This window comes from Dermacentor andersoni, chromosome 5 (assembly GCF_023375885.2).
Source record: "Dermacentor andersoni chromosome 5, qqDerAnde1_hic_scaffold, whole genome shotgun sequence".
NCBI lineage: Eukaryota > Metazoa > Arthropoda > Arachnida > Ixodida > Ixodidae > Dermacentor > Dermacentor andersoni.
This window is the reverse complement of record NC_092818.1, coordinates 162,185,119-162,204,984: the sequence shown is the minus strand read 5'-3', so window position 1 is coordinate 162,204,984 and position 19,866 is coordinate 162,185,119. Positions and strand designations below refer to the sequence as shown.

The following is a 19,866-nucleotide window of genomic DNA, read 5'->3' as shown; positions in this document are numbered from 1 at the left end:
CCGGGACGCCACTATCATTTCTAAGCTTTAACTCGTCGTTTTCCATAATGCAATCTTTGATTGTCTTGATCAGCTGATTTCTAGGAAGGGAATAGTATAAATCTGTGACGTCGATGCTGAACGCTGTGCATGCTGGATACACCTCTTCTCGTAAAAACCTAATGACATCTTCCGAGTTTTTTTTTTACTATGAATGGGTCTTCTACCTGGAGCCCTGTTAAGTTCTTCTGAACATAACCAGAAACTACGTGTTGCCATGTGTTTCTTTCAGACACAATTGTGCGGAAAGGTTGGTCGGGTTTATGCGTTTTTATCGTAAAGAACACCTCAAGGTTCAACCCCTGGCTTTTGTTCACTGCACCAGATAGACGCTCAAGGTTCAATCTAGCAACATCTTTGCTTGATCTTTGACTTTCTTAGGTTGAACGTGTACCTTCGTGAAGCTTTTTATTAAAGTGGCTGAGGCTTTCTCAGCAAACTGCCCCTCCGTTAGGAGGACGAAGTACCCTTCTTTATCAGCAGTCAGTACTTTCACTTCGTTTTCCCTTAAAAATTGCACAAGGGGTTGAATTTTTCGCGCTCTGCCATTCTGGTTTCCTTGATGTCTGACTAACACGTCAACGCACTCAGAAATGCACCTGAATTTTTCATCTTCTTCTACATGTTTAGACACTAATCTAACGCTGGCTATCTTATTGACAGAGTCTAGGCACGGCTCTCAGCAGAACTTTGGGCCTAATTCAAGAATGTTCATGTGCTTATCTGGATCGGTTAGGTTCGGCACTTTGGTCGTGGGCTTCGGTTTCTTCTCCCTGGGGGGTAGGTTGCGCCGGACATTGTTCCAGAGGAATTCCAGCGAAGACTGGCTTGACCTAGACCACTCGTAGTATCGACGGCACTCTCGTTGTCTTCCTTTCATAAAACCGCACACGGACTTGAGGCAGTCTCTCAGCAACCTGGCCTGGCTCATCCATTCGGACCGCAAGATCGTGCAAATCCTTCTGGTGTGCCCAACCGAGGGGCGGAAAATTCCGCATAGAGCCACAAGTTCTTCTGCACAAGTACCATGGCGAAGATGCCAAGACGCCACCCTTGCACGGCACTCACACACAGCTATTGTTGCGGCCACGTAGGCCGGGTCATGAAGGACTTGGTTAAAGATAGGAAAAGTAGCCATTGAAGAAGAAATAAACTGAATTAAGACGGCAAGCTGGGCGAGTTGGTGATTGAACATGTTCCTATGGGTGCGCAGCGCAACCCGGACGAAGGACGAGAGGAAGAACACAACACGAGCGCAGACTAACAACTGGTTTATTATTTCAAGCAACGGACTATACTATACAGAAAATGTAAACACGTGTAAAGTGACGTTTACTAATTGACGTTTACTAATTGCGGTATGCTGTAATGCTGTATGCTGTAAGTATGCTGTAATTGACGTTTACTAATAATGACGCAGAAGCGGGGTGTCTGCATCGGCTCTCAGGTCGCACCCATTCTTAGCGAGGTCTTTCTCGGCACCGTTGACCGGGCACTCGACAGCGTCTTGGCAGGAACTTTGATCAAGTGCTTCAGGTTTGTTGACGACTACCTGGTAGTTATCCGCTCCCAAAACAGTTCCAAAATTATTGGAGATATTCTCGCCGCTTTTGATAAAGAAGGAATGGGTCTCAGATTTACTCATGAACTGCCCAGTAATAATGAAATTCAGATTTTGGATTTGCAGTTAAGATCAACAGCGCAACATATTTGTTGGCATTATAACCCCAGGACTAGCAAACCAATTCTAAACTATGCCTCGGCACACTCAAAACTTGTGAAAAGAGGAATTGCCATGACGTGTTTGGGTTCCGCACTTAGAAAGTCATGCCATCACCTCGCCAATCTGAGCTTTTCGCAACAACTCAATCGTCTAGAGAAGGCCGGTTTTCCTAAATCCATTAATGTGTCAATATGTGAAGGGCTAGTGAAGAAAATAAAGAAAGGGGAAGCACCCCAAAGACAGATCGAAAAAGTTAAAAGTATGCAGTCATCCCTTATGAGCATCAGATGGGGCATGGTTTAAAAAAGACAGCCGTGAAATATGGTGTTCAAGTAATCTTTTCAGCAAAGAACTCCTTAAACAAGATTTGCAATCTTGTCAATAGACCTAAAATGGCGTCCAAAACTACATACAGCGTCAAACACTCGGAGCAGATATTGGCATGCTTGGCGGGAGTGGTCTACGTCATTCCACTTTCGTGCAGCAAAATGTACTTTGGGCAGACGGGACGCTGCCTTAACATCCGCCTTAGGGAGCACCAAGGTGCGATCAGGAATGAAACAGGTTCGAATCTGGCCGCGCATTGTAGAGTTTGCTAATGCAAACCCATGTTTGAACAAACGGAAATATTGTGTAAAAATATGCATCAAATTAACCGCGAGATTGTAGAGGCCTACTTCATGCATGTGAACTCAGGCGCATGCGTCAGCCAGCCTTCGATCACTCTGCAGGATAAAGAAACTGATTTTTTGAATGGTAAGATAGGCTAACACTCTTGTAAACGTCACGTCTTGTACACGTGTTTACATTTTCTGTATATTATAGTCCGTTGCTTGAAATAATAAACCAGTTGTTAGTCTGCGCTCGTGTTGTGGGCTTACTCTCGTCCTTCGTCCGGGTTGCGCTGCCCACCCATAGGAACATGTTCTTTTAACAGTTTTGCCAAGCCAATCACGGCTATGTTGAAAAGCGTAGAGGAGATGACCGACCCTTGAGGCGTCCCTTTGTCTGGAGTAAGAAACTTCTCTGATCGTAGCTCTCCCAGGCCAATCGTTGCCGTTCTGTTTGAAAGGAAGGCTTTGACGTAGCCGTAGACTCTCCTCCCGCAGTTCAGGTCGTTCATGCCCCTGAGGATAGCCTCGTGGCTTACGTTGTCTAAAGCCCCCTTGATATTCAATGCAATTATTATATTCTCCCCGCTCCTGGGGACGTACCCGAGTACTTCTTCTTTGATTTGAAGCAGTACGTCTTGGGTCGATAATTTTGCTCTGAAGCCGAACATGTTGTGGGGATACAGTTCGTTGTCCTCCGTGTACTGTTGTAGTTAGTCTCAGCGTCACCACTCATTCGTACAGTTTTCCCAGGCACGATGTGAGCGTGATCGATCTGAGGTTCTCAATTTGCAGTTTCTTGCCCGGTTTAGGAATCATGACTACCTCCGCATGCTTCCACTCCTCGGGGACGGTCTCAGCTTCCCAGTGTTTGTTGAGAAAGTCGGTTAATTCTGCGACTAACTCTTCACTGAGGTTGTGGATGAGTGCGTTATTGATCTTGTCTGCAACCGCGGCCGTGTTTCTGGTCGTGTTTCGAATCGCTGCGTAGACCTCTTCTCGCGCGAGAAAACCTACATACTCAAGACGCAAGAAACTTCGGACAGGCTAAGGCGTCAGCTGGGATCGGCAAAAATTACGGACTGGAGCGCTTTTCGAGAGGCATGCGATAGGAATCTCGCCAAGAACGGGATACAATCGATAGAAGAGTGGGGGAAAATGCTCAATGAAAAACAGCGCAAGTACATCAAAGAAATTGCGCGAATGACGCAGACGCCCGAGGTAGACGCCACGACTGCTCAAGCTGTGGGAAGCTAGACGCGGGCTCACCAAGAGGTGGAAGAAACAAAAATACAACAGAAAGCTAAAGATCGCAGCAGTCACAGCGAAAGCAGAGGAGTACGCGGCGCAATTGGCAAGGCGAAATTGGCAGCAATTCAGCGACTCCCTCAACGGAACTTTGAACACAGCAAGGACGTGGCATAACCGCAAGGCTCTCATAGATCCGACCAAGGCCAAGGCAGAAAACAACATTTACCGGTTCATCCACCAGTTCGGGGGACCAGACTCGGAACTCCTGGAGAAGGTACGCGTTAAGTGCGTCGGGGACACAAACCCAGCAGCTTTCGCAGAGCGCTACCGAGGAAGAGAAAACGTTAACCTGGGCAGCGCTTGTAAATAATATTTGCCATTGTTTCGGCATTTACATTGTGCATCAGTCTAAACCTTCGTTCTTTTCTGAAATGTTTCTATGTATTGATCTATTTACTGTATATGCTATTTATTTTCGGGCAAGTGTTTCTATGGTTTTCTTTTCTTTGTTGACTTCTGATGCAAGCCAATTTGAAATGTTTCTATGTATTGATCTATTTACTGTATATGCTATTTATTTTCGGGCAAGTGTTTCTATGGTTTTCTTTTCTTTGTTGACTTCTGATGCAAGCCAATTTGATTGTTATATAATACTTATTGCTTATGTAACTTCTGCTTTTTCGAAATCTGTCTCGTTGAAGCAAAAGTAATGCTTTGTTGACATGTACTCTCAATAATTGAATTTTTCGTTGCTGTGTGCTGTGTGCTAAAGATATGTTTAGCAAATATGTATGTGAATGACATGTCATGCTGCCTTGAACTGTAGGGGCGCAGAGGCTCTGCCAGGCATTTTGCCTTTACCTCTGCCCCCTACACGGAGAGAATCCGTGAAACAACCAATAAAGAAGTGAAGTGAATATTCTATTGTGTGTGAAGTCAGTACGCTAGCCCGTACTAACTGACGAACTGCGCATGTGTATGCTGGACGAAGGCGACAAACGCCGCCATCAGACGGCTACGGGCGCGACCCTCAGATCGTGTATGCAACTCGCCGCCCGCGGCAGCGTCTGGCATTGAAACGCTGCGCAGAAGTCGGGCAAGCGCCGCATAAAGTTCGTGCTGCGGGATCGCTGCTTGAGCTGATCGTGCCTGTGGCACACGTATCGCACGTAGAATAGCATGTAGAAGAATTGGCTGGGCGAAATATACCACAAGCTCCACATTCTGACCGCCCTGTGCCACCCGGCGCCCGCCACGGCGCGCACCGTCGAGCGCAGTGACAGCGTCGGGTAGGGTAGCTCGGTAGGATCCTCGTAGAAAACGTGACCCAGTATACAGTCAAGGTGACCGTTAAGCACTTCCAAAACCACCTTGCTCCAGCCTGGGTGCTCGAACATGGCTTGCCAGAGAGTAGAGGCCAGCTGGACACCCACCAGCGCCGCAGTGATGTATGTCTCGCGGCGGGCTTCGGCCCTGATATCTGCGTACAGGATGGGCGATACCACGATGGCGTCCTCCAGGAGGAAGGCGTACGCATCCAAGCCCCTTAAGCGCGTCCAACTCAGATCACCGAGACCGCGGGCGTCGGCGTGCAGCAGCGTCTTGCGCTGAAAAGCTCGGACGGCGATAACGTTGGCGCAATAGTCTTCCGTCAGGTTCGGCAGGAAAATCTGGTACCAGTGCGACAGCTGCGTAGGCAAGAGCAACCGCAGTCGCGAGATCAAGGCATGCGCCTCCTTGGCGTCTTCGGGACTCGCGAATATGTCGGTGGCGTCCGCGATGACTGCCGCGGAGATGGAGTCGTAGAGGGAGCGGAGTGTGTCGTCTCTCTCTTGGTTCGTGAACTGGTGCACTGATACCAGGTCCCACAATTCGAAGAGGTGACTGGTGTCGGTGTCACAGAACTCGATCCATAGCGCGGTGCCTTTTTCCGCTATGCTGTCCAACAGGAACCCTCTTTCGAAAAGGGCAGCCGCGGTTCCGGCGATGAGGAAGGCTACTGATGTCGCATGGAAATGTGGTGAGTCGAGTATGTCGAAGACGGTCCGGATGACACCCGCGTGATTTACCGTGACCATCATGGTGTCGCTGCAGCGGTACGAGCAGACGTCGTTCATGTGAAGCCGCCACTCATCGAGTGATGCTCTCGGGAATAGCTGGCTGAGCACGTCAAACCCGCCATGTAACGGTTCTGTTTTATCGGTAACCACGCTCGCGTGGTACAGCCGGAGTCGTAAATCTGAGAAGCTTTTGCGTGTCACGTTAACTCCAAGGCGCTCGCTGACGACCGATATCGAGTGGTCGATGAGGGTGCGAGTCGGTTTCCACCGGATGTTCCCAAACTTTCCATATCCAGGCGTTTGGTAGATTATCGCGTTGAAGGGCTTTTTGGTAGTCTTAAGGTTCACTTTTAGGCGGAAAGTGAGTGATATTCCGTACTTGATCTCCAGTATACCGGCGGTGTCGACTACTGGATAATCGGTTCTGCCACTCCACCTGGAGAACATGTCGGCAACATCGTTGACGGCTTCCTTTGTGGGTGACAGTCCCTTTGCGAGAACAAATAAGCAGCTGAGGTAGTAAGCGTGTAGAACGTCGCTTGCAGGCGTTCGTAAGGTTCCCTGCAGTGTCGGATACAAGACCTGCAAGCAGAGAGAATGCTATCGCTGAGTCGCTGCGGAAAAATCTTAAGCAAATGCGGGTGGAAGCGTTTGTCATATGACATTGGAGTTCCACAGTTAGTACGAAATTAGTACACCCTTAGTTGCAACACAAGCAGAATTCGGAACTGTACCCTGAGGACGCATTTCACTACGAATAACACTATGAATGCTTTTCAGCATTGTTAAGCAGCCGAAATGAAAGCAGCAAAAGTACACCTTTCGGGAGAATGATACACGGTGGACTGCCATGCTAAATACCCTTCCGTGGAGCCACAACGTATATTGCACTGCCTTTGCTCCAGGCGACAGCAGTTATTTTCAAACATTATCGCATAGCAAGAAAGTCATAGCGCATCCATCAACACCCTGAGAGCAGCGAAGCGTTAGATACACGGGACAGGTATCTCAGATACGTGAATACGCGGCCGAAATATGCGATGTGAATGTATTTTATAAGGACGTCATATGTTATATTTCTCCATCAAACGTCGGTTGTGCACACAGGCAAGACACTTTTATTGCGGTGCAGTTATTCTGCCGGCCGCCAGGAAGGGCTGGGCAGGTGCCGATCAGCTTGTTTCTAAGTGCTCCTAGGTCTAACCGATTTGTTTTTACGTAGTGTAATTTGATCCTATTAGATCATTTGGCATGTGAAAATAAAAATACCGACACACCAAGCCTCTGGAAAGCACCTGATATTACAATAAAGCGGGCGGCGCAGTATCTGCACAGGGGCAGCGGGGAACCAGCGCTGGAACCACAGCCGGATCCAGGGCGTTCCGATGGTTCGGGCCACCGAACCCGGAGTGTGTCGCGGGGTGTACGCATACAAGATCGGCGTACACCGTCGGCACGCGGAGGCCTCGATGAATCGACAACGCACGGACTAGTTTGGATTCTTGCTTTGGTGCCTGAGTCGCTGCCAAAGTATACTAAATAATGTCACGCTGTTTGCATTTACTTGTGCCGATTTTCACGAACTTCGCGGCCTCAGTTGCAAGAAAAACGCGCGCATGCCTAGAGAATTTCTGTGAACTGCCGGCCATTTTCTTGCGATAAAAATTATATGGACACTCCAGGCGCATTTGTGGCGTCGCCGCCGCCGTGATGTTCCGTATAAAGCCCAAGGGCTATAAAACCGTCGCCGTGCGCCGTATGCTGTATGTGCGAGTTAGTCTGTGAGGGTGAGCCGGCGAACGCGGTTCAATCTCGCGTGCGGAAGCAAGGAACGCAGGCCGGAAGCGTCTCGGGTGACTGCTAGGGTGCCTCGATGTCCTCCTCGCCCGCCGCTCCGTACAGAGCGAAGAGGGCCGCGGCTTCTACTACGGCGTTGGGCACGCGAATGGCGGACGCCGCAGGGACGTTTTGCCGGCGCTCGTGTGTCTTGAAAGCAATCTGCGACGTGGCCAAAGTGCGCGCCCGCAAGGGCCTCATCTTCAGAATGATCCGCGATATTTACAGAGGGCGCGTATAGTGCCGGTAGCTTCGTATGCGCTGTGCTTTCGACGTTTCGTTCGCGTTGAAGCGAGAGCTGCTGGAAGGTCAATTCGTTTTATGCTGCCGTGATTCCTCACTGCAGCATTTCGACTGCGAGTTTCCGCGCTCATCGAGGGAGATGTGTTCATGTTTACCGGCGCGTGCGCGTGACACCGAGCTTGCTAATTTAGTTAAAACACGTTGACGGGCTAGTGGGTCTGAATCCACGATAGAGTGTGCAAGCGCGACTGAACAAGGACGTAGAAAGAAGCAGGCACACAAAGACAGCGCTGTGTCTGTTTCTTCCTGCGTCCTCGATCGGTCACCCTTACATATTCAATCTTTGTTAATTTAGTTAGTAAGCGAATGTTTACAAGTCTAACGGCCAGGAAAACTACTATGCTCGCAATCGGTGCTTCGAAACTGCAACTCTTTTTCTTTCGAGCTATTGTGCCGGCTGACTTTCTTTAATATTATGCAGCGCACGCATACCTCCGCATGGAATAGCTCAGCGTTGGCTTCAGCGAGTCCATCTCGGTGATAGCAGGCGTGGTCCAGGAAGTTGTTGCATGCGTCCACGGTGCGGTTGGCGCGCCGGTACATCTCGACGACGAGCTTCTCGCAGCAGAAACCCGGCGTCGACGGCCGCGGAGGCGGCTCGTCCGTTTCGCGGTGGAGCGCGTGGCGCAGCGCCCACACGGTTAGGCCTAGCGCTGTGGCCAGGATTGCCGACCAGCACACGAACTCCGGCGGAACGGGGCCGAATAGCGTCTTGTAGCCGCCGCGTGGGTGTTCAGCGTTGGACTGCGTCCGCAGCGCTGGTCCAGTGTCGGTGTCGGTCATACCTCGGCGCCGTCTTTGCGAGAGGGTCGCTCGTGGCGGTATTCGCGTGAACAGCTCGTGGTCGCTTCTTCTTGCGGCTCGGTTGACAGTAAAATTTACGATGTTGTTGATAGTGATATTGTTATTAATGATGATGATGGTGATTTTCAGGCTATGGCGCATACTCACAAATAGGGAGTGAACCGAGAAGCGGCGGTATATATATATATATATATATATATATATATATATATGTATAATTAATAGATAAATAAATAAGAGTTCATAAATAGCTATGGAAGAAAAAGAGGATAAATCATGCAGGGTTGCTCGAAGATGAACGAAATGAAGCTCAGAATCTTCCCGCCCTGTCGCCCCAGACTGTGCTCAATGGCTCGTTAAAGGCGACCCACCGCATGGGCTGTGGTATCGCTCCAAGTACGCCGAAAGGACAAAACTACTAACAAACGGCTTCGTCGCTTAGGCCTGCCGCTTAACAATGCCCACGAGATCCTATTCTCGCGATAAATAATAATAACCGCGATGCAGTTGAGTGCATATCCGTGAATACGGTTAGGTCGGTCGGATTTTCGGCGAGTAACATATGAGCAGAACATACGTGAAACTGCTATATGCCCGCTGCAGATGAAGTGACCACTGAAGATGCGACTCTACGTAGAGGCTCTGGATTGGACTTGTGCTGAAGGCACCGGTCGCGAGACGGATGCCCAGATGGTGGACGGGGTGTAGAATTTTTAACGCACTTGGTGTTGCAGAATTATGAAGTATTGCTCCGTGCTTGATTGTTGTCTCCAGCTGTTTGTTCTTTTGTGTTGGCATATCATGTGCGAATTGTATCCCCCCCTATGTGATGTCTTTCGGGGCCATTAGGGTATTAAAAGAATATCAAATCGGGAGCGGACAAGACTGTTACATAAGTTCAGAAGGCACTTTCGATCACTACCCCATGTTGTGTGTGAGAAAAGTTTGAGAAGCTTCATTGTTTTCAGACATTTTATTTTCAGATTTTCAATATGGGGAATAAATGTGAGCTTTCAGTCTAAAGTGATTCCCAGGAATATATGTTGGCTGCTCACAGAGAGTTGATTTTTCTTGATTGTAATACTACGCAGTGGTGCTATCCTCTCTTGTTTGAGAAGTGTACGCAGGTACCTTTTTGGGTGTTTATTTTGAAGCCGTTTTGATCCGCACAATTTTATAATTGGTTTATCCCAAGCTGCACTTGTCGTTCGCAGATAGCAATATTGCATGATTTGAGACTTACTTGTACATCGTCAACAAAAACGGAATAAGACATTGCGCGTGGAACGACTATATTGTCACGTGGTTGTGACGGCAAAGAACACAGTAGTAATACTGTGAAAGGCAAAACTAGCTTTTATTGGGCGAACCTGTGCCCACAAAACAGGCTACACTTAAAGCACAACGAGAGCGGCGAACACAGTCGGCGATCGTCGAAAATCTGATCAGTGGGTCAAGCGCGTCGGCTTTTATACAGCAGTCGTCGAATGTTCCAGACTAATCGTTCGGACCCGCGTGCCTTCCACAAAGTTCTACAGCATTCGCGTCACGTTATAAAATCAGATAACACAACATTCGGCGACAACAGACAGCCTGATAGAAGCATCGATAACTTTCCAGAGACTTCGGATACATGCAGGCGCGTCCAGCGCTGTGCGATTACATTTGTTAGGCTGCGAAACGTGCATTGCCCGATAAAGATATGTACACGTGTCAATATGCAGGTTGTTCATTTTTACAGTAAATAATGTGCAACTAAGTACGCCCCCTTGCAGAACACCAGTTTCTTGGGTGAATTATTTAGATAAAGGATTACCAACTCTTACGCGAAACGTGCGGTTAGACAGATAGCTTTCAATTGCGTTTAACATGTTCCCACGGACGCCCATGGCGGAAAGATCGCGGAGGATCCCAAATCGTCATGTCGTATCGTACGCTTTCTCAAGGTCTAGACATACTCAAAGGAAAAACTTCTTATGAATGAATGCATCTACAATGTTTGCATCAATGCGCACAAGGTGGTCTATTGTCGACCTTCCCTCTCGGAAACCACATTGAAGGGGGTCTATTTTGTTGTTACTTTTTAGGAAGCTGAATAAGGGTTTTTTCATAATAATCATTTTTATCATTTTAATAATGAATGAGCATTTTTTCAAGAACTTGGCACAGACAGATTGCTAGCGCTATTGGCCTGTAGCTCCTGGCTAAGGCCGGGTCTTTCCCTTATTTAAGAACGGGGATGACTATAGGTGTTTTCCAGGGCGGTGGAATATACCCCACCGCTCACATGGTATTGAAAAGAGATTGGAGTGTGTCCAGTGTTTCAGTGTGTGGGTGCCGAATTATTTCGTATATGCATTGTTTGCTATGCTTGATGCGCACGCACAATGAGGCCACTGTAACCCATCGCGCGTGTGTTGCCATGTATTATATCGAATATGAGAAATATGGAGCACGTGTTTCATTTTTATTGCGATGGAAATTGTAATGACACTGCATGCGAATTTTTGCCGTCACATAGAAATGTTTCGTCTTTAGATTTATCGGTGTATATACAGCAGTCGTTAGCTGGCTCTAAAAATGGGGCATTTTACTATAACGTCGTATTGGTTTACAGGCATTCAAGTATGTACAGCATTATGCAAATCTGTTCTACACATAAGAGCACAGTCTTGCGTAAAACAAGCCCAGTCTTGCAATTCCCGTGCAAGACTTAGATGACCATATGGAGTAAACGTGCAGTACTTCTCTAAGGTAAAAAATGGTTAAGCTGCACAGTGCCAGTATGACTTGCGAATGCTTTTTCCACACGTGCTGCTACGTGAAGGAGGTGAAAACAAACAAACAAAATTGACAAGGAAATGTGCTGTCAGCCCAGACCTACGATATATTAAATTAGTATTCTGTGCTCTCTTGCAGAGATCGCATTGCACGGTACTACTAGTTATGCACGAATAAAAATCCGGAAAGCCTAACACAAATAATTAAACGCTATTCACACAAAATTTTGAGAACACTGCAGATCTTTCGACAGAGGCAGGACGGAAGGAGTAGTGGCATGTTTGTACGACCATACTGGAGCCGCCTCTGCATTCGCGACCGAAATATAGAGCACCTTATACCTTAGGCAGGAAGGTACAAAAAATGAAAAAGAAAAGAAAAGTAAATCAAATATACATAAGCATACAATTGTCAAGGGACATCCAGCATCAACTGCCGGTAGTAGTAGTCAACAACTTGACCGATCTTCTTATCTCACACTGAACGTCTGTGCCAAGATGAGGGGTTATTGGCCTCATCCACAATAATGCGCCTATCGTTCCCGTGCACTACTATTGCCTACTTTTGTTTCCGGTGGTTATGGTGCCCTTTGCTGGTCGTACTCTTTGTGAAAGCACACTGCCTAAGTAGTGAATTGCCGTCACCAGTTCAAAAGGCTTCAGAATAAAGAGCTGCAGGCGAGTTCTGTCCATGCACATGCGCACTTGAGACGTGATAGTGCTCTTGTTTACAAACACGAGATATCTGCACGTAAAGTTTCGTACACTAAACTGTGCGGGAAATAAGACTTCCAGCGTGCCCCCAAGGAAACATGATTTATTCGGAAAAGGAAATTGTGATAAGGTGTGCCACGCAATTATATAGGCTAATAACTCTCTAGCCTCTTCGCGTACCCAGTCGATCTTGTTCGCTCCAGTTTGCTTTAAGCATATCCAGCGGTTATCGCGAATTTGGACTGGTAACAACAGCAATTAAAAACAATCACAAGAAAATGTGTGCGCATTGCTGTTGGTTCGATTCAGTTCTTGGCTTTTCACGTCGCCAAAGAGTTTTGGTTACGTGCGGTATGTGGCATATCTTAAATACATGTATAAAAAATGTACGGACTTTTAATCGTATACGGTTTCAGATCCCCTCCCATGTCATAGGAAAAGTGCAGGGAAAAATCAATAATCGTGATATCTGCCTCAAGTAATGACCTAAATTATAACTTCCTCGCCATGGTCTAGCACTTCCTTTCAAGTCTTGTTTTTCCACCTGAACCATATGCTCAAGCCGCAAATAATGAACTGGCATCGAAGCATTCAAATGACGCGAGTATAGGGCGCTTGTGAATGTCCATACAGCGCCGCGTCCTGTATTACGGGCTGACCTTACACGTCGTCACGCGGGCAGGATTGAGACCGACAGGTCGTGTATGCATCCTGCCGCGGCATCTATCGGCAGTGGATGACACTGAAACGCTTTGCAGAAGTCCAGCCCACGCCGCATCAAATGCGTGCTCCGGGCCCGCTCCTCGTAAAGCCTGTCGTGGACACTGTTGGGACACACGTACTCCCTGTAGAACAGCATGTAGAAGAGCTGGCTGGGCGACAGCTTCCAGAAGCCCCACATTTTGACCGGCCGGTGCCATCCTGCGCCCGCCACTGCACGCAGTGTCGACCGCAGCGACAGCAGCGGGTGCTGGACATAGGTGGGGTCCTCGTGTTTCACGTGATCGCCGATGCAGTGAGCGTGTCGCTGGAGCTGTTGAGAAACCGCGTTGCTCCAACCGCGGTGCCTGAACAGGACCTGCCATAGGATACTGGCAATCTGGACGCCCACAAGAGCCGCGTTTACATAGGTTTCTTGGCGAGCTTCCAACCTCATATTTGCGTACATTGCGGGCGAGACTGCGATGAGGTCGCCCAGACGGTTCGCTTGCATGTCGTGTTCCTTGTGCCACAACCACATCCAGCCGACAACGTCTTCGAAGTCATGTAGGGTGACCTTTCGCCGAAACGCTGCGATGGCGATGACGTTGAAGCAATAGTCTTCCGTCAGGTTCGGCAGGAAAATATGGTACCAGTGCGACACCTGCGTGGGCAAGAGAAACCGCAGTCGTGAGATCAAGGCGTGCGCTTGTTTGGCGTCTTGAGGACTCGCGAATACGTCGGTGGCGTCCGCGATAACCGCTCCTGAGATGGAGACGTAGAGGGAGCGGAGTGCGTCGTCCTTTTCCTTGTTGGTGAGCTTCTGCACGAATACCAGCCCCCACAGCTCGAAGAGACCACCGGTGGACGAGTCGCAGAAATCGGTCCATAGCGCTGTGCCTCTGCCCGGGACGCTGTCCAACAGGAACTCTCTCTCGAACAGGGCAACCGCGGTTTCGACGATGAGGTGCGTTACTGAATGTGCGTGAAAGCGCGGTGACTCGAGTATGTCGAAGAGCGTCCGGATGGCACTCGCGTCGTTCACTGTGACGACCATGGTGTCGCTGCAGCGGCATGAGCAGACGTCGTCCACGTGAAGCCGCCACTTGTCGAGCGATGCTCTCGGGAAGAGCTGGCCGAGCACGTCGAATCCACCGGTCAGCGGCTCTGTCGCATTGTTGTCGTGGTTTGCCTGAGACAGCAGCAGTTGGAACTCTGCAATATCTGTGCGCGTCAGTTTAACTCCGAAGCGTTCGCCGAGGGACAGAAGCGAACGCTCGACGGAGGCACGTATTTCTTCGTCTTCGGCGTTCCAAAAGTCCCCCGCCATTTCACTCTCTCGGTGAAGTTCCGCCACGCTGGCGCACCCATCGGCTTTAAGGTTGAGTAGCAGGTTAAAAGCGAGCGACACTCCGAACTTGATCTCTAATATACCGGCGATGTCGACTACTCGAAGGTCGGCTCCGCCGTCCCATCTATAGAACATGTCGGCGACAGCGTTGACGGCTCCCTCAACGTTCGACGCTCCCTTTACAAAAATCTTTAGGCAGCTGAGGTAGTAGACACGTAGCACATCGCTTGCCGGCATTTGGAAAATACCTTGTAGAGTCGGATGCACGACCTGCAAGCAGAGCAAATGCAATCGCTGAGTCGCTGCGGATCGCAAGCGCACTGGTGGAAGCGTTTCTCGTGCGACATCGAACGCGCACCTATCCTCTCGAATTCGTACATCTATGTATGGCGTCTTCATTCTTACGGACTAATATTATGTTTACATTAATTCATATTTGGTGTCTTTTCCGTAAGGAGACTTGGAATAATGCTAGAATATTAATTCGTGAGAATGGAGAGGTTACAGAATCAAATAATTATAGGTCTAGCAGCCTGCTTACGGAAGCGTTCAAGATATGCACCAAGGGAATCTCTAGAGCCGTCAGGGTAACACTTAACTTCAGTCAACCAAGAAAATGGGCAGCTTTTGAAAGATATTGATATGAAAGGTATATTAAAGGGATTGAAAGGTGTTTGAAAGCCCAGAAGGGGCGTTCAGACGAGCCGACGTACAGCCCATCAATCACATTTTGGCTCAACCACTTCACTTGCAGCTTCCGCGGACACTAGCGCCAGGGTACCCTGTAGTAATTGTTTGAAACTGCGGATTGACAGCGGCGCGTTTCTGGAAGTGAGCAAATGATTGCTGTCACCGTTTCTCACTTTGTGCAAAACTGCGATTTCCTTTGTCGATATCTTTATAAAGCAAACCTTTCTTTGCCTCTAGCCCTTGGCTTGGCTACATTTATGCATACAAATAAGCAACTAGGAGCACTGGGTATGCATGTGTCCGAATAGACATCCTGCCGCTGTATGGTGTCTGGCTTAGTAGATTATTTGGGTCACTGCCTATGTTCCACTGCCTATGTGCCCGAACGGACAACTTCGGCAATGGGCATATGCAAGTGAACATGCACCCATTCTTGGCCAATACTCCAGAATGGATGTGCCACTGTGACTCAAGGAACGTGAAGTCTCAAACGTAATTTATATACGTGTTCTGCTTCTCTATGGGTATACCTCTTATTCATTTATTCATTTTATTGCGCATCATGGATGTCGGAGAGAGTCGGTCTTAAAGACAACGCTAGGCTTGGGGGACTGTACCTCCAGTACAAGGCACAGCGATTGCAACGGGCTCGGCACACGTTTCTTTTCTTCTCAATTTTGTTCCCTGAAGGCGCGTCATACTTCCCCTTAGTCCTCGCGGAGCAGGCAGCTAATAGCAACAGGCTGACGAGGTCATCTCGTCCGTTGCTGATGCTACCTCGCTAAATCAAACAAACGTTGCGCTGTGTCTGCGTGCACTTATTTTTTTTCTCTGGGAAGCACGCGGCGTTACCTGTGTGAGGAGCAGCTGGTGCTTGGAGCCGTCCAGTGCGCCTCGGTCATAGCAGGTGTAGTCCAGGAAGTTGCTGCACGGGTCAACGGTGCGGTTGGCGCGCAGGGACAACTCGAATACGAGCTGGCCGCAGCAGAAAGCGTCCGACGGCGGAGACGCGTCGCCCGAGCCGAGGTCGCGTGTGTGTCGCAGTACCCACACGGTCACGCCAACCGCGGTGCCCAGCAGCGCCGATAAGCACACGTAGTCCAGGTGGACGGGGCCGAAGGACACCGTGCCGCAGCCGTGAGGGGGTCGCCGGTCGGTCGCCACCGCCGGCTCGCGAACGGCATCGGCCATTGTTCTGCCCCGCTCCAGGATTGGGACGCTCGGGCCACAAATCGCGAGATGAGCTCGTGGTCACTTGCTCTTCTTGGTGTTGTTGTTGTTGTTGACGAAAATGACCCCAGACAATGGCACCCATTTACTACCAGGCATTGATTGGCCAAGAAGTGGGTGGTAGAGAAATAAGATGCAGATTAATAGTAAGATTAATAATAAAACTATTAAAGCTAGAAATTATTGATGATATGATTATGTATTTAACATTGACCTAAGAATAGAGGACTATGAAGTAGAACGCGTTAAAAAAGAAAAAAACCTACTTTAACGATATGGAATGCAGAGAAGTCGGCCTGAGGTACATTGTTCTAGCCAGCTACTCCGCGCGGGCGAAAGGAGACAGGGAAGACCGTGTTGTTTAACAGTTAGTCTAGTATAAGGAAAGAGAGAAGCAATTCAAAGCTGGAAAGGGACGAGGTAAAGAAACGAAAGAGAAACCAGGGCTACATGATAAACTAAGTATAACTTAGATTTGCATTATAATTTCATAAAGAAAGAAAGAAAGCAAAAGTCAAATTTGTGTTGCAATCTTCTTTTGTTCAAGATGAAGTCGCTCGTGGCTGGGCCTGCTACGTTTGCCCACGACGGTGATGATGACTTCAAGGATTGTGTCGTAAATGAGCTGGATCGCTCCCAGAAAAGAAACGTCACCCTTTTTTTTTTGTGGCCTCTTAACGGTTTAAATGCACAGAAGGTTTACTGCATATGTAATAGGGAGTTGCGAATATCAAAATATTGGAATACGAATCGAATAAGAATCGAATACGAATACTCTGCTTTGAATATCGAATCGAATATCGAATAATGATATGCACATGCATTTATTTGTAAGTTCTGTTAATTTGTTATGTTGGAACATTACAATTACATTATCAATGTTAAACAAAACTACACATGTACGCGGTTATACTAAAAACATCGTGTATTTGGCCCATGTTAACTTGGGAAATTTAATAATTCCCACTAGCTGTCCTCGCCAGCCTGTTCCTTATTATGCCGCATCAAATTGCGCGTAATCTCGGAGGCGCTTGACCATGAGCAAGTCGTCACTCGTCACAATTGCTGTCAAGCAATAAGCTCAGAGTTGAGAGTGATACTGAAAATAAAAGAAAGAAAAAAGAAGTGCACACTTGGTGTCCGCAAACCCGTACCCCTTTCTGCTGAGAAACCTGCTTTTTCGCAAAGCTGGGCGTTTAATGGCTAAGTGTGCTTTACAGGCGAAATTTCGATAGCAGCACGGAATTATCACAAAATTCGGCATGAGATCGCCCAAATATCGTTAGAATAGATAGAAACAAATCCTATTGACCGTGGTTGCTCCGGTACAGCCACCATTATATTTGATTTACTTTGCATGTTCGTATACAACCGGATATTCGCACATTTCGAAGATATATTTTCGAATAGAATACGAATACTAAATATATAATATTCGAACTTTTCGAATATTCGCACACCACTAATAAGTAAGTATTGTTGAAAGAAATTAACTAGTCTGGGAGTCAGAAGAAGTGGGCAAATACAGTTAAGAAAACGGAAAAAAGAAAAATTAAGGCGATGGATGGATGGAAGGCTGGATGGGATTGGTCAGCAGAAAATGGGACCGGATGGACGGACAGATGGACGGATTACAACTCCCCGCGCGTTAAAAGTGATGGCTGATCTTCTAATATGACAATTATGATTTTGCACACCATTTACGCTGTGTAAATAATAATTATGAACGTTCACAAATGATAAGCGTTTGCACATCGTCCACAGTCGGGCACGTTCAAAGCTAATAACGGAATCTCGTTTAGGCGAGTGTCTCCCAGTATATTTAAAAACGTCTTGAAGGAGGACTAATGTAGCCATCTTTATAAGCACTATGCTGGAATGTTTCCCTGAACTTCGTCTGCAACTCTGCGCCGTAGCTTTTTTTGTTTTTATGAAACTTGTTTTATTTACCGCGAAAATGACGCAACATGAACACGAAGGACGTTGCGCTACTTCCAGCCGTGGGTTTATTGAAACAGCAAGTGCGACTTTTATACGTACGCATTTCACAACCATCACTTCCACCTCCAACTAAATATTACCGCACAGAAAGAGTCAATTCCCTCATCCTGGAGGACTACTGAAGCTACTTTGACGCCCGTGTTCCCTGCGTGATTGATAAGTCACGCTTCTAGTATAGATGTATTTTCCTCACCAGTTTATCGTGCGATTTTGTCAGAACTTTGTTAGCTTGAGAGGCAGTGTCACTGGCACCTCTTACAGTGGTCGGCCGGATGCCCAGCGCATCGATTGTTCATAAAGGAGTTGTGTTCACGTGCGTTTCATTATAACAACGCTCCATTTGGCTTACGTATACTCATTTGGAAACCGGAGGAATTTGGCATACTGTTCCTTTCTTGTACTCGGTGTATAGTATCCCGACTTTCTTAGGAAAGTAAGTTTTCTCCCGCTTGCTCATCATGGAGGAAATTCTTGGGTACTCACAAGAGGCTGAAAAAAAAAAAAACTGACATTATTCGCGATGCCTGCGACCTATAGGTGGCGCACGCGGTAAACCAAGATGGCTGTCCGGAGGAGGATTGCGGGCGAAGCTGAGATACGGTGGCTAGAAGTTGTTTGGCACACGGCACAGAAGTGACCCAGAATACTGAACAAAAGTACGAATATATTTATTGTTCTCATCTGTGGTCATCGTGGCGATATAGGTACGCACACATATTCGCGTATTGCCTCTGCTAATTAATGCGTCCGTTACGTAAGACAATGAATGGCTCGTACCCCCTGTCGGAGTTATAGAGGTTGACGTGAGGAACTTGGGGGAACAGGACTAGGCGAGCAGGATTTATTTACACTATTTACATTTTAAACAAGAGATACATTCAACAGCCTAGCGTGGCTCCGAAATGGAGCACGCAAGACGAGCATACAGCACACAGCTTACGAGCGCGATGACGAGTACATTGACGAGCACACACTAGCAGCCGACAACAGCCGCCTATAAACACTGCATTGGACCTTAGTTCCCTAGGTGAGAGTACCGTTCGACCAGTCATCGAAGTTTACCCGCCGGTTGTCCATTATCTTGAGTCTTGAAAGGCGCGTCGGTTCCCCGAGCTGACCCCTGCAGCGCGGCTGCCGGTGCCTATTGTCTCTCGCCTCTAAATTCCACAGCTGCCTTTCTCCTGTAGTCGCCACGAGTGTCAGCAGATTGTGGGGAATCCTGGGGCCCCCGTACCGCAAACCCCCTTTGGTTAGGGAAAGCTTTTCTTGCTGCAGAGAGACCATGACGACCCGACAATTCAACCAACAATACGTTGGGTGCCAAATGTGGCCCGCCCTGCTGTCGTCACCAATTCTCCGAACGTGGCGCATAGTGGATTAACGCTGCCGTCCTCAAGTTCTGCAAAGGCAGTTCATGGTTGGTTAGCGCTGTCGTCCTCGCTGGTTCTCCGAAGGGCGCCAGCACCGCGGTTTGATCGAAGCACGTGTAGCGGGCTGAAATAGCTTTGCAGAGCAGTACCCCTGCAGGCCAATCCTAACGATCCTAAGTGCAGATCGCGCTTACGGGGTGTAAGCGCGATCTGCACATTACGAAGACAAAATAGAAATGAAATTCTACGCTGGAATGATGAGCGGCAATGGAGCCAGCTGTGGACGACGACGACGACGAACGCACGAGCAGTGGCACTAGCGCGTGTGCGTGGTTGGCGTCAAGAATATTTTTGTCTTTTCTGCAAAAGACCTACAAAAGCTTTTTTTTTTCAAAAACATCTGT

At 48.1% G+C, this 19,866-nt stretch overlaps 2 protein-coding genes across 8 annotated transcripts in view; one reads left to right on the top strand and one right to left on the bottom strand.

The window, feature by feature from the left end:
* LOC126531532 (methanethiol oxidase-like) overlaps positions 1–19,866 on the top strand; it is a 157,928-nt gene that overhangs the window by 30,516 nt on the left and 107,546 nt on the right. The window lies entirely within an intron of this gene.
* On the bottom strand, positions 4,222–8,606 carry LOC140218409 (uncharacterized). Its single transcript, XM_072288126.1, has 2 exons — positions 8,256–8,606; positions 4,222–6,266 (listed from the first exon to the last, which is right to left on the bottom strand). Exons 1-2 carry the CDS (start codon positions 8,604–8,606, stop codon positions 4,632–4,634), a joined length of 1,986 nt encoding a protein of 661 aa, XP_072144227.1. The 3' UTR covers positions 4,222–4,631.